The 12,902-nt window shown below is 54.0% G+C and overlaps 5 protein-coding genes across 5 annotated transcripts; 3 read left to right on the forward strand and 2 right to left on the reverse strand.

Annotated features, from left to right (window-relative positions):
• Positions 1–1,807: 1,807 nt before the first annotated feature.
• COL26b_011487 (uncharacterized protein) lies at positions 1,808–3,182 on the reverse strand (the record flags this gene model as incomplete). Its single annotated transcript, XM_053184153.1, has 4 exons — positions 1,808–2,123; positions 2,189–2,235; positions 2,668–2,816; positions 2,867–3,182. The coding sequence occupies 4 exons, from the start codon at positions 3,180–3,182 to the stop codon at positions 1,808–1,810; spliced, it is 828 nt and encodes a 275-aa protein (XP_053031929.1).
• Positions 3,183–4,801: 1,619 nt separating this feature from the next.
• Positions 4,802–5,830, forward strand: COL26b_011488 (uncharacterized protein; the record flags this gene model as incomplete). Its single annotated transcript, XM_053184154.1, has 1 exon — positions 4,802–5,830. The coding sequence occupies one exon, from the start codon at positions 4,802–4,804 to the stop codon at positions 5,828–5,830; it is 1,029 nt and encodes a 342-aa protein (XP_053031930.1).
• A 373-nt stretch (positions 5,831–6,203) lies between these two features.
• COL26b_011489 (uncharacterized protein) lies at positions 6,204–6,801 on the forward strand (the record flags this gene model as incomplete). Its single annotated transcript, XM_053184155.1, has 2 exons — positions 6,204–6,540; positions 6,596–6,801. 2 exons carry the CDS (start codon positions 6,204–6,206, stop codon positions 6,799–6,801), a joined length of 543 nt encoding a protein of 180 aa, XP_053031931.1.
• Positions 6,802–7,503: 702 nt separating this feature from the next.
• On the forward strand, positions 7,504–9,274 carry COL26b_011490 (uncharacterized protein; the record flags this gene model as incomplete). The annotated part of the gene is made up of 3 exons (XM_053184156.1): positions 7,504–7,577; positions 7,688–8,757; positions 8,934–9,274. The coding sequence occupies 3 exons, from the start codon at positions 7,504–7,506 to the stop codon at positions 9,272–9,274; spliced, it is 1,485 nt and encodes a 494-aa protein (XP_053031932.1).
• A 415-nt stretch (positions 9,275–9,689) lies between these two features.
• Positions 9,690–11,922, reverse strand: COL26b_011491 (uncharacterized protein; the record flags this gene model as incomplete). The annotated part of the gene is made up of 4 exons (XM_053184157.1): positions 9,690–11,430; positions 11,484–11,756; positions 11,808–11,844; positions 11,904–11,922. 4 exons carry the CDS (start codon positions 11,920–11,922, stop codon positions 9,690–9,692), a joined length of 2,070 nt encoding a protein of 689 aa, XP_053031933.1.
• Positions 11,923–12,902: the final 980 nt, after the last annotated feature.

Consider the following 12,902-nt stretch of genomic DNA (forward strand, 5'->3'; position numbering starts at 1 on the left):
TGTTCTATCAGTAAGCGCGCTAGATCACAATGCTCTTTCGAGTATTGTTCTTCGTTCGCACACGCCGCCTGAAGCGCGGTTTCATACCTACCTCCCTTGATGTTTACCTCAGCACCGCGGGAAAGTAGCAAGGCCACCGATTTCATTTTGCCTCGTACGCACGCGCCTTGTAGTGCTGTGCCGTATATCCCTCCCTGCGCGTTGACTTCTGCGCCGCTGCTGAGTAGCAATTTCTCTACAGCTTGCGGGTCAGTCCAGCGACCTTCTGACGAAACTGCGGCTTATAGCGCGCTTCCGAATTTGCCACCGTGTGCGTTGACATTGGCGCCACTGTCGAGCAGCTTTTGCGCAATACGTATGTTGTGATCCAAAACGTATCCCTCGGCAATCGCCGCGTGCAAGACGCTTCCATGCTCCCCAGCTTGTACATGAAGGTCAGCACCTGCAGCAAGCAGTGTGTTGACGGAATCCGCGTTCGGCATCGCACAGGCTGCGTGTAATGCTGTTCCATAACGGCCTCCTTGCTGGTTGATTTTCGCGCCTTTTTCTAGAAGAAGCTCAATCACACCAAAGAAAGCGAAAAGGTGATAACTCGCCTTTTGAAGTGCGTTACCGCACTCTCCTCCCTGGGCATTTGGGTCGGCCCCTAGGCGCAGCAGGACCTCAACCACTTTTTTGGTTCGAGATTCATCAACAAATTGTCCAGCCAGTTCACTGGGGTTGACACATGCCGCTTGGAGCGGGGAACCATGTCGCCCATCGTTCAACTCAAGGTCAGCGCCGTGTTGCACGGCAAAGTCAAAAAAGCTACGCGTTCCCTCACGTAGCCATGTTCTGATTGCCTGGTTCAATGCACTCCCGTGCCTAGTGCACTTCCTGTTGATATTAGCACCCTTATTGAGAAGAAGCTCCAAAACTTGTGTGCACTCCATGACAAGCTTTTCGTCCTTGTCCTTATAGGCCGCTATGAGACACGACACAGGACATCCTGCCATGCTTACGTCGGCCCCGCGGTCCAAAAGCATTCGCAAGGCTTTTAGTTTGGCGCCCTTTGCTGCGGCCTGCAGAGCTGATCCAAATCTGTCATCGTGCCCATCGATATCAGCTCCTCTGTCCAGCAAGAGTTTGATGACCGCCTCATGACCTTCGTACGCCGCAGCCTGCAGCGCCCCGCCGGTGCTCTGACTTCGTTCATTGGTGCCATCACGTTTGTCGAGAAAAAAGCGGACCATCTCAATACGCCCCTCCTCCGCTGCCTCTCGGAGGGCTAAGTCGAGATCTTCCTGGATCAGGAATCTGCTGGTCTGTGGACCCTTCCGAAGCAGCAATTTGGTGAGCTCAAGGTAGCCGAGCGCAGCGGTGTAGCAGTACGGCCGCTGCATCAAGTTGTAAACTCGATCCCAATATGAGTGCCATCGGTTCCTTAATTGTCCTTCAAATCAAATCTCCCTGAGGCTCACACTACGCATGTAGAGCGCGCGCTCCGCCAGGAGGACGATCTCAGGCGTCCACAGCTTGCGCGGGACTGATTCCAAATGCAGTTCCCAGTTTCGGACTGCATAGCGCTTTAAAGGGAGGTTCTCGTCATGTTTTGTTCTCTCAGCACTTTGGTATAAGTGATAAGCCAGGCAGCAATGCGCGATATGCAAGTCAGCATCCGCTTTCGTAAAATAAAATTCCTTGGCAATGCTTTGTTCGATGCGTTCAGACATTAGATACTCCTTGACTGTGAAGTGAGCGAGGCGGACGTATGTGATGGTTCGGCGTTCCCGATCCTCATCGTTCCATTCATCTTTCGTCTCAGTAGTCAAAAGGCTAGAGAAATGTCGCAGAACAGCTTCCGAGTCAAATAGCCGCTCGGTCGCGTCGCGTCGATCTTGGCAACAGTGTCAGGACGGAAGATGAAAATTTCGGCATATTCGTCGAGATGCAAGGGCCTTCTCGATAGCACTAGCCATTTGAGCGAGCTCAGGACTTGCGATTGAAACCTGCGGCCTAGGTCTCGGAGCAGCCTGTTGTATGTCTCGTCGAGTCCGTCAGGGAGGCGATGTAGTGTCGGGGCTACCAGTGCTTCCGAGTCCACATCTTTGAGGATTTCGAACTGGCAAATGAGATATTGGAACCTAGAGCGGATGTTAGCTACAATGTTCCGCCATAGTCTACGTCACTTTTTGGAAATTCGACTTACATTCCATCTGCTTTCGCGATCAGCTCCTTCTTGACCTCTCCCTTCACCTTGCGGGACCACCAACGTTAGGGGTCTCTTTTCGCATCCAAGACGGTGTCGATGTACAGTTCCAGGTCATTGTCTAAGCCCACGCGATTTTGCGTGAGATCAATGGCGGCTTTTGCCGGCAGAGACAACACCTCCTCCATCATCACATGAATATCTGGCTCGGCTCGGCTTGTGCAAAAGATATGGAGATTATCCGGCATTGCGGTGATGATGCGGGTGAGACAGTCCAAAAGCCTCGAACGCTCCCCTTCGCCAGTTGGGCACTCATCGAGAGCGTCTACAACAATTAATACCGCTGAAAACCCACTAACAGCAGCTAAGAGTGCTGCTTCAAGGGCTTCTATGTCTGGCCGCTCGCTTTTTTCCATGTAACCTTCGAAGCGTTTGATCGGCTGTGATGTATCAGGGCGACTGGCACACAATTGGCGCACAAGCGACGAGAGCATGGCGGACACTTTCTGTTGCTCCAGATTGCCAAAGCTGAAGAAGTAATATGCAAGCGCGGTTTCCGGGTTTTGTTCGTACTGGTCCTTCAAGTATTTGATAACAGACGAGCTCAGAATTGATTTCCCAGAGCCGGCTATGTGCTATCAGCGGAGGAGGATCATAGAACATTAGCGTGTGACATACCTTTTCCATTAAGCCATAGGAAAGATTTGGGATCTCGTTCCCACAACTTGAAACCCTCACCTTCTTGAACCAGCCACTCGCAGGTCCCTTTACTGTATTTTTCGCGAGCAGCTCTATACTGAACGGAAATGTCGCCCTCCCAAAGCCACTCGAGCATATTCTTGCGCTTCTCATCTTTTTGGATTTCCTTAACTTGTTTCCTGAGCTCGGAAACATCCGTTCCAATTGTTCGCCATTGACCCATGGCTTCCTGATGCCGTGTCTCTGCTTTTTCCCATTCCTCGTTGTACACCTTGTCTCGCCAATTATGACTCATTTTGTCGAATTCGGTCTCCTGATACTTGATCTTTTCAAGCAGCTCGTCCCAGCCATGATGCCTCACAGTATCCAAAGCCAGACGAGCGGCAGATTTGTGGCTATAGTAGCCATAACAGACAATCTGAAATCTGAGCACCTCTCGATACAGCATTTCCAAAGCGCGCCGGTACTCAGCATGCGACTCTGGTAGTGTGTCCCAAGTTGCAGGCTCGTAACGCCGCACGTAGAGGTCCTCCCACATAGAACTGCGAACTATAAGAGATGAAATGTGCTCCAGTCCCTTGGCTAGTGAGGAGGCTTGTTCGAGTGGGTTCAAAAAGAGCTGGCAGATCATCGAAAACGCGTCAGTCCTCCGATGTTGAATTGTGTGAAGGGCATTGACCTACCGGCAATAAAAGGCTCACGCCACCCCAAGCAATGGAAGCAGTGGGGTTTCCGCTCAAGGCCTTGGTAACAAAATCTTGCTCCAATCGACAACGGCTAGGACTGACTTCACCACATCTTGGGCTTCCACCTCAGATTTGCCAAATCTCAGCTTCAGGGTGTCTCGTTTGACTTGATCCATCTGGTTTTGGACAACCTTGCTCATCCAGTCTTTCGTATTCGCGTGCGATTCTATTGTCTCAGCGATGTCAGAACTCAAGTTGCGACGGATTTGATCCTAGAAGGCTTGGATAGGCGAATCCTTCTCGTCTCGGAGGCTCTTGTATGCCACAGCCCAAAGCTGCCGGATAGAATTGCCATTTTCTTGGGGACCTAGCAGCTCTTGTGCTGGAGCTTCTTGCGGCCGCTCTTGGGGCGGGCTCGCGGTATCCGAGGCCGGAACTGGTCGTAATTCTGCCGACGGATCATTCATGGCTACGTAGCTAGATCCCGAGTTTGCCGACACACTTGATTGCTGCTGTGCATTGGGCCCGGCATGACTTGGTCGTCTTGAGATCTCGCCGTCCTTGTGACCATGAAAGATCCGCTTGAGCTTCTTTCTGAACCCCTGTCTGGAACTCATCTTGTCGGTCGGCTCAGCGAGAATGTTGGTCTTTGTTAAAATCGATGCAAACTTGGGCTTCAATATTTTGATCAGGCAAATGCGTGTCGCCCCCTGCGGGTCTCAAGCGACGGCTGAAATGCACAACGCCCAATCGAGTCACCTAGCCAAAAGAAACACCGCATCACTTCACGGTCGCTTAGATGCGAGAACCCCATTAGTGCCAGCTGGCATACTTCCCTAGCCTGCCCAACCGAGCTCCAGGCCAGCCGGCCTGAAGGCAGCAGAGTCACAATGGATATGCAGAGTCGTCATAATAAGCACGGAAAAGTTGTCGAGGCAAGCGCGTCATTATAGCAACACATGACGAAGCGACAGAGGTGTAGACAGGCGATGCGCTGGAAAAGATCGTGCCAGTCGATGTGGGAGGTGGACATAACCTCACCACACAGCCGGCGCCCGGGTCTCGGGGTGGTGCCCCACCGGAGCCACTGACGCCGACCTCCGACTCCACCCAAAATTTCCAGCTCTCACCTTCGTCCATCCCACCTCATACAGCATCACCTCTCGATCTCAAGGCTTTCGATTCGCAATTTCTCGTCGCCTTCGCCTCGCACAGATAAATTGTGAAAATGGCTACTTCGAAGGGCCTACCCCGCGATACCTTCGCAAAGCTCTCTCCCCACCCGTTCCTCCTCGCAAACCTCCAACCGCCCGCGCCTGCCAACTCAGCCCGTAGCAATGGCCGCCGTCCCGATGAGGCCCGAATCCCGAACATCAACACATCTTCCCTCACACATGCCAATGGCAGTGCCGTTGTTCGTACCGGCGACACAACCGCCATCTGCGGCGTCCGTGCCGAGACCATTCTCGCCTCCGACATTCCCAACTTCCGCCGCCACAACGCCCTTACCACAACCGAGACGGACGGCGCCGCAGAGCTGAAGGATTACGACTTGCTCGTGCCGAATATTGAGCTTGCCACTGGCTGCGCGCCTCAGTTCCTCCCCGGTGTTCCCCCGACGACCCTCGCCCAGACCCTGAGCACACGAGTGTACTCTCTCCTGCACTCCTCCAAGCTTCTCGACGCCGAAGATCTGAGGATATGGTACACCCGCCCCGCCGAGAACGCTGCCGAAGACGATGACGAGGACAAGATGGAGGAGGACGATAGAGACAAGGGGGAGGGCGAGAAGGTGGTCATTGCGTACTGGGTCCTCTACATCGACATTTTCTTCATTTCCCTTGACGGCAACCCGTTCGACGCTGCCTGGGCCTCCGTCCTCGCTGCCCTGCGCGACACGACTATTCCGATCGCCCGCTGGGACCCGGACCGTGAGATGGTCATCTGCTCCCGCGACAACCCTAAGCCCCTTACCATCAATGGCTTCCCCGTCGCTTGCACGGCGGGTGTCTTCACGGGCAAGGAGACGACCGACAAGCCCGCAGATGGCAAGTTCTGGACTCTGGTGGATCCGGACACATTGGAGGAGGGACTCTGTGACGAGGAGGTTACGGCGGTGGTTGATCGCAGCGGAGAGGAGACCAAGATTCTGGCGATATCAAAGCACGGCGGCACGGCGCTGCAGCCACAGCTGATTCGGGAGTTTGTCGGTGTTGCGGAGCAGAGATGGGAGGAGGTCAGGAAGGCCATGCCATGAAGATAATGATACCCGGTAAAGGAAGCAAAAATCAAAAGTTTTGGGGAAAGCAGTGTTTGTCTCCCCTTCATTGTACTCTGTCTCTTCTCTTTCTCGTTTTGCCTCATTACAGGCAAACGCGCGCATGTTTCCTGTCATGAGCTTTGATGAGTCGGCAATCCCCTTCACCAGCCGCACCCACCCGATGCGGCTGTCATGAGAAGGAAGCTGCATAGCTACATGCACCCGCCTTAACACGTCTTGTTTACTTCTTTCCAAAAGATTTCTCTCAAGCTCCTGGAAGAAACAAAATCAAAACACCTTTCACCCAAACGAAGGGTTCTACCATTCTTCAACGAAACCAAACCCCTCAAACACCCGCGATTCGACGATCATGTCCGACATCGATATCTCTAAGCGCCTCGTTGCCGGCGACAAGGATAATCTCCTTCAAATCCTCCAGACGGTCGTCGATGCGGATGCAAAGACCCGTGAGCTAGTCACCAAGCTCGCGGACCACCTTCACATCCCCAACGTCTTCAGTTCGCGCCGCGCTACGCGCAACACCGTCCGCGCCTCATCGGAGGCTTCGCACGACTCCGGCATTTCGGTTCACCACATGCTCGGCGACGTCCTTTCGCAGCCTGAGCGTGCCCTTCGTGTCTGCAAGCAGTGCCGCAAGGTCTACGACGAGAACGACGAGGACAAGAAATGCGGATCTCATCATCCTGGTACGTCTACTAATCACCTTGAGATTATAGTTATGCTAACAATATTCTGCAACAGGCGAATGGCTTATAGAGGTAGAGACAGAGGATAAGATCGGCTTTCACCATGCCAGTAAGGCCAGCGACGACATCAAGGACAACGTCAACTTGATGTGGGTGATGTCCTGCTGTAGCGAGGAGAAGGGCAAGCTCAGCACTGGCTGCACAGTTGTCAACCACGTCGCCATGAAGGCCGGTGACGACTCGGGCTCCAGCTCCGCCTGATTTCCTTTTCTACTTCACAGCACGACTTTATGAGATATGAGCATACCTTGGGAAGGAGTTCTTTGGGGGGACTTGTCTTTCGCATCGTCCAGACGGATTGAGGACGGAGGGAGGAACAGTCAGGCTGGGCATAAGGAATGGCAATAGCTGTTTGACGTAGGATATTCCGGCAGGGCAACATCCATTAGAGCAAACGGCAGTCGACTAGCACTAGGCAGACGCATCAGCTAGTCAAACAAAATTCGCTCGAGATTTTGTCCACAAGACTGGGCAGTCAATCACAGCTCACGTCTACGGTGAAAGTATGTATTCCACAATTCGAGCCACCTTTTCAGACGTTATTCCAAGGCAGTAGATACTAGGGAAAATATCTCTCTACCGCCCAGCGCCGAGGAAGCCTAATGAAAGGCCCTCATAGGCTGCAAATCTACTGTTGGTGACTCGCAGCTGGTTTACCGGGCGGATGGTTGAAGAAGAGAAGAAAATCCGCAAAGCCCAGCGACGCACCAGAAATTTTTAGAGTGGGCGGCTCTACCGTGCGAGCAGACAGTGCCTTACGTAACAGCGCACCCAGAGCCTCCATTTCCCCACTAAGGGCCCCAATCGTCAAAGCTTCCTTTTTTCCAACCTCACCTCTCCTCGCAAACTTTTCTTCTGGTTTCTCTCTCTTCCCTCCTCGACTTGTTTACCCTCCAGTCCGATATGGAATCGCTGGCCGAGAACACGTGGGATGTCATCATCCACGGTACTGGCCTGCAGCAGTCGCTGCTAGCCTTGTAAGCTTCTCTTTCTTCCTCAGCATCCTCTTTCCACGCCCGCGAAAATGTCGTCGTTGCTGCTTCCAAAAGCCTCGATCTGACTGACGCAGCCCTCTCCGGCCGTAAAGAGCCCTCTCCCGCTCAGGAAAACAAATCCTGCACCTCGATCCCAACGAGTATTATGGCGGTCCCGAAGCCGCGTTCTCCCTCCAGGAGATGGAAGAATGGGCTGCCGCCAACGCGTCCAGCTCAGGCGTCTTCTCCTCGGCGACGATCACAAAGGCAGAGCAAGGCGTCTCTTCCCCTCGAGCCTACTCCCTTGCCCTCGCGCCGCAGATCGTACACACGCGCTCGGCGCTCGTCACCCAGCTCGTCGATTCCCGCGCGTACCGGCAGATTGAGTTCCTCGCGGTGGGATCCTTCTTCATCTACACCCCGTCTGCCGATGATGGCGGCGCGGCAGCGATAGTGCCGATCCCCTCCACCCGCGAAGCCGTCTTCTCCACGACCGCGATTCCGGCGAGGGCGAAGCGGTCGCTGATGAAGTTCCTCAAGTCCGTCTTTGACTACGACTCGGAGGACAACCGCTGGACCTGGACTCCCCACGCCGACAAGCCTCTGGCGGAGTTCCTTGCGACGGATTTCAAGCTCGACGCAGCGTTGCAGACGTACATCGTCACACTCACGCTTTCTCTCGACGGCACGATATCCACGCGCGCTGGCTTGGCAGCCATCCACCGCCACCTCTCATCTATGGGGGCGTTTGGACCGGGCTTCGCGGCAGTGTACCCGAAATGGGGCGGCTTGTCAGAGATTGCACAGGTCGGCTGCCGCGCGTGCGCTGTCGGCGGCGCGGTGTACATGTTGGGCACTGGTATGAAAGCCACACGCCCGCTGGAAGCACAGGAAGATGGCGCGACGTTCGAGGTTGATCTGACCAGCGATGTCACGGTGAAAACCCGTGCGCTGGTCCGCGGTGCTGAGGATGTGCCGTCAGATGCGGAGCGCGTGAGCAGATTGACAGCCGTCATCGACTCGCCTCTCTCATCGCTGTTCCAAGCCGCCGTTGAAGGCGCGCCGACGCCTGCTGTAGCCGTCATCGCGATGCCTGCGGAGTCCGTAAAGGACGTCGCGTCACCTTATCCCATCTACGTCTTTGCTCACTCGAGCGAGACGGGAGAATGTCCATCTGGTCAGAGTAAGTCCACACCGTCTTTCTTCTATTTTGTTGTACATGATGATTTGTCAAAACTTATCTACATTGCCTGAGCTTATGCTTCGACGAAAACTTTCTGTGACCCTGATCGTACACCTTATTATCTATTTTGACTCTGTAAAACCATATGTCAACATCTGGCTAACTAGTCATCACAGGCGTCCTCTACTTCATCACACCAAAGTCAGCAGCATCCACAGAAGCCTTGCAAAAGGCCCTGGACGCACTGCTCTTGGCCCTCAGCGATGGTGCGAACCACCCTCAAGCTATCTACAAGGTCGCCTATGAGCAAGCCCGCGCGGGTGCGCCTGTTCCATCCGATGCATCCCTCGTCGTCCCCAGTCTGCCGCTGGATCTCGCCTTCAGCGATGCGGCACTCGACCCGGTCAATGATACCTGGACGAAAGTCATGGGTTCCGCAGCCGAAGACCCCGACGTGCAGTACATGAAGTTCGAGGATCGAGAGGGTGTTGGCGAGGAGGATGATGTCTACGAGTAGATGTCTTGGCTTTACCTAGCGTATGAAGTAATGAAACTCATGATCATTGATGCCACACAACTTTTGAAATCATCTGCGTTCCTGTGAATCTAGCTAATGTGTATGGCGCGGATGTAGAAGACGCCTAGCAAATGTATCGTGAAATCCCTCCCTAGGGAAATGCAGCAAATCCATATTGTCAAATCCTGCGTCGTCCACCCCTTTCCTCTTAGACGAACCCCATTTTGACTGCCGCAACACCTTTTCTCCCCTCTTCTTGAAAACAATCAACCGCAGAAACAGAAACAAAAACGAAGAAACCGAGTTTTCAAAGCAAACGACCCCAAATTTCGTCCTTTTCCAGAGCAAATTGCAGCGCATAAAACCCCCATATGCTGCAGAAAATTCGTCGTTCAAAATGCACCATGTCGTTCATTCAATCCATATCTTCGAGGCGCCCCGTCATGTCGACTCCGACTCGAATCGTTCCGAAAGGCTCCAGGTTCTCAATGTCCTGCTCAACAGCAACAACGTTCTTCGTCGCGAGTGAAAGAATGTGGTAAAAGGCCTGGGCGGCGACGGTGTGGTCCTGCTGTCCGGGCTCACAGAGGTTGTCGAACATGACCCAGAGTCTGTTCTCTTTGGTATCTCCCATCTTGGCGTAACCTGTCTCTGTGACCTTCTCTTCAGTCCAGTGGAGGAACTCCTGGCTTGCGACGTCCATTGCGGACCGCGCCCAGAGCGAGTCATCTTGGTTTGGCTGAGCGATGCCGTCGAGCAAACCGCTCGGTCCTGCGTCGGAGCCGGGGATGCCGCTAAATCCACCGCCGGCATCACTGCTGCGGTCGTTCTGGTGAGGAGTGAAGGGCGGGATGCTGCTGCCGCGCAGGCTCGTTTGGCGGGCAGCTCGCTGCGAGTGTGAACCCGGAGGGAGTGAGGCCCTGCCGACTGAAGGGGTTCCGACCCAAGGCAAGATTGCGGGTGATATATGCTCGGACATAGGCTGCGGAGCATCCATACCCATTTCGGGCATCGATTGATCGCTGTAGATCATGCCGAAGTCCTGAGGAATGTCTTCTTGGGAGCGACCTTGGTGAGGAGTCTCGTCGAGTCGGGGTCGCACGTTGCGCTGTGACTCATCTTCACCAAAGGCCTCTTCTGAGCGTCTCCGACGTCCTCTGGGAGTTGAGATTAGGTCTGCCTGGTTCTCCTCGGCAGGAGGCGGTCCATAGATACGATCGCGAAGACCATCGCCGGCATAGATCTGGGCAAGCGGATATGTAATTCCAACGATGCCTCTCGGGTCGCCAACACCCCAGATTCCATTACCGAGAACCAGTCGCTTGGCGTACTCGCGTGCATGAGCCGCTGTCTCCCTCTTGCGCTTCTTGGCAGATGCGTCTCTCTTGACAGCCTCCGTATTCGCAACGTAGTCAACCTGCCACTTCTTGATAACGGCGCGGGGGAATGCGGTCTCGTTTTCGTCGTCTTTCTCGAGGGGGCGAGCCACACGAGGGCGCTTCTTCTTGGCAGGTGCAGCTGCCTTGGCAGGCGTGGGCGAGTCTTGCTGAAGGGAGAGCTCATCTTGAGGAAACAACGGCGGGTCGCTTCCCAGCACAGGCACCTCGGCAGGCACATCGCCTTCAAGGTCTAGCATGATCTGATCCTGGTCGTTCTGGGGGAGCTCTGGGTCCGGCTGCTGATCTTGAATTGGCACGTTGTCCGGACCTTCCATGCCTGGCAAGATGGGCAACTCGATCTCGTCGTCGTCGATCAAGGCGCCATCTGGGCCGACTCGCATGTGAAGACCGCCAAAGTCATCGTCATCCAAGACTGCTCCAAAATTCATGTCCATGCCCATGTCAAGACTCTCGCGCGCCTTGGGAAGGAAGGTGTCCGCTGCGGCTCCACGACCAAATGGGGAAGCCATTGGGAAGAAGCCGGCGTTAGATGAGGATTGTGAAAGGTCGAAGTCGAGAATGGGGTCGCCGCCGCCTGTGAAGTCGATGCCGATGGGGCTTTTGAAAGGACTGAGCTGAGACTGGGACTTCTTGCCGCTTCCAGAGGCAAGCTTTTGCTGACTGGGAAAGAGCAAGTCTCCGCTGTCGAGCGAGAACTGAGGGATCTTGTCGGAGGGAACGAAGCTGGGATCGTCGCTCAGAGTGATTTGTTCGCGGCTGTGGAACGTTAGCAAAGATCAGAGTCTGCCACGGACGACAAGATTTCTCACCGGGCCTTGCCAGCATTCATATCAATCGCGTTGTCAATAGAGGCAAACAGGTCTGTCATCAGCTGGCGAACCTTCTCGGCGTCGTGCAGGGTGTAGTAGCACTGTCGCTCGAAGACGCGGACTGTGCCGAATAGAAGCTTGCTCTGAGTTCGCAAGGCGATGGGCGGACCAGGATCCATGAACTTCGCGCAGGCCTTGGAGATCTTGACGTCGTCGATGACCTTACGAGTGACCCTTTTCAAAGAGTTGCTCTGGCCGAAGTTCGCGATGTGCCTTTGGACTGTTAGTCTGTGCCGTAGAGGAAGCATATCAAGGCCGACTTACCAGATCGTGGCGACGCCATACTGCTTGTTGTTCAAGACTGTCGACTTGTTAGGCGGATTGGAGAAAGCATGGCAACAAGCAACCATGGAGACTTACTCTCGTGGCTGTAGAACATGATGAAATCTACACTCGAGAACAACGCCGGCTTGGCGGGTTTTGATACTTCTTTTCGTATTGAAGCTCCCAAACAGGACGATATTTGGTGGTGGAAATGTTGGCGGGTGCGGCGATGGTGGTGGTGGTGTTGAGGTAGAAGGAAGGGACAAGTGGGGAGGTGAGGTGGAAAGGAAGGAGTTGCCTACCTCACCTGGCCTCAGAAGTTGTGGATGGAAGGTGCCTTCCCACTTGGCTTCTGAGACTTCCAAGGCTTTCTAAGATTTTCAAACGGGCAGGAAGGAACTCGGGGACGTTTCGCAGGGCCGACCTTCCCAAGCTTTGGTGAATAATTGCCGTCATAGAAATGTTCGCGTTGAACACCATCGGACCTTTTATTTGGTCATTCTTAGATTGCATCACTAGAGCTTTCAACGCCAGAATGACACTCTTTTGTTCTCACAACGGTTTTATCGTGTCTTCATTACGCCCCGGAAACCCCCATGAGGCTCTTCGTTGCATTTTGCTTTAAATGAATGTAGGTGAGCATCTAGGTCCAAGTGACTACTTCCGCTCCAACGTCGCGGTTTCGGCTTCGCTACCAAGTATGGCTTCGCGACGTAGTTTCCAAAACGGTCACTGGAAACGCCCGCCTTTATCTTTGGCGCCTTCGTTGCAAACTTCAGGTAACTCGATGTTTCCTTGAATCCGTTTACCGCAGCTGTGACTTCTCGAATGACACATCCTCGCCGCTTCGACGCAAGCTGTAAATGCCATAATCATTTCATAATCATTTTCATGTTGAGAATGCGCTCCTTTCATCTCCATCGTTGATCCCTGCTCAGTTGAGGCTCAGCCATATTCTAAGGTTAGCCTCGAGAAAGTATTTGATTTCGCTGACCCGTCTGCACAATCCATGGATGTTTCCTGCTGCTCAGTCAGGCGGAAGACCACACCAAAGACTTTCGTACGTTCTTCTTGATCGGTTGCGCAACGGTTGTT

This window comes from Colletotrichum chrysophilum, assembly GCF_026319265.1.
Source record: "Colletotrichum chrysophilum strain AFK26 chromosome Unknown scaffold_141, whole genome shotgun sequence".
NCBI classification, from domain to species: domain Eukaryota; kingdom Fungi; phylum Ascomycota; class Sordariomycetes; order Glomerellales; family Glomerellaceae; genus Colletotrichum; species Colletotrichum chrysophilum.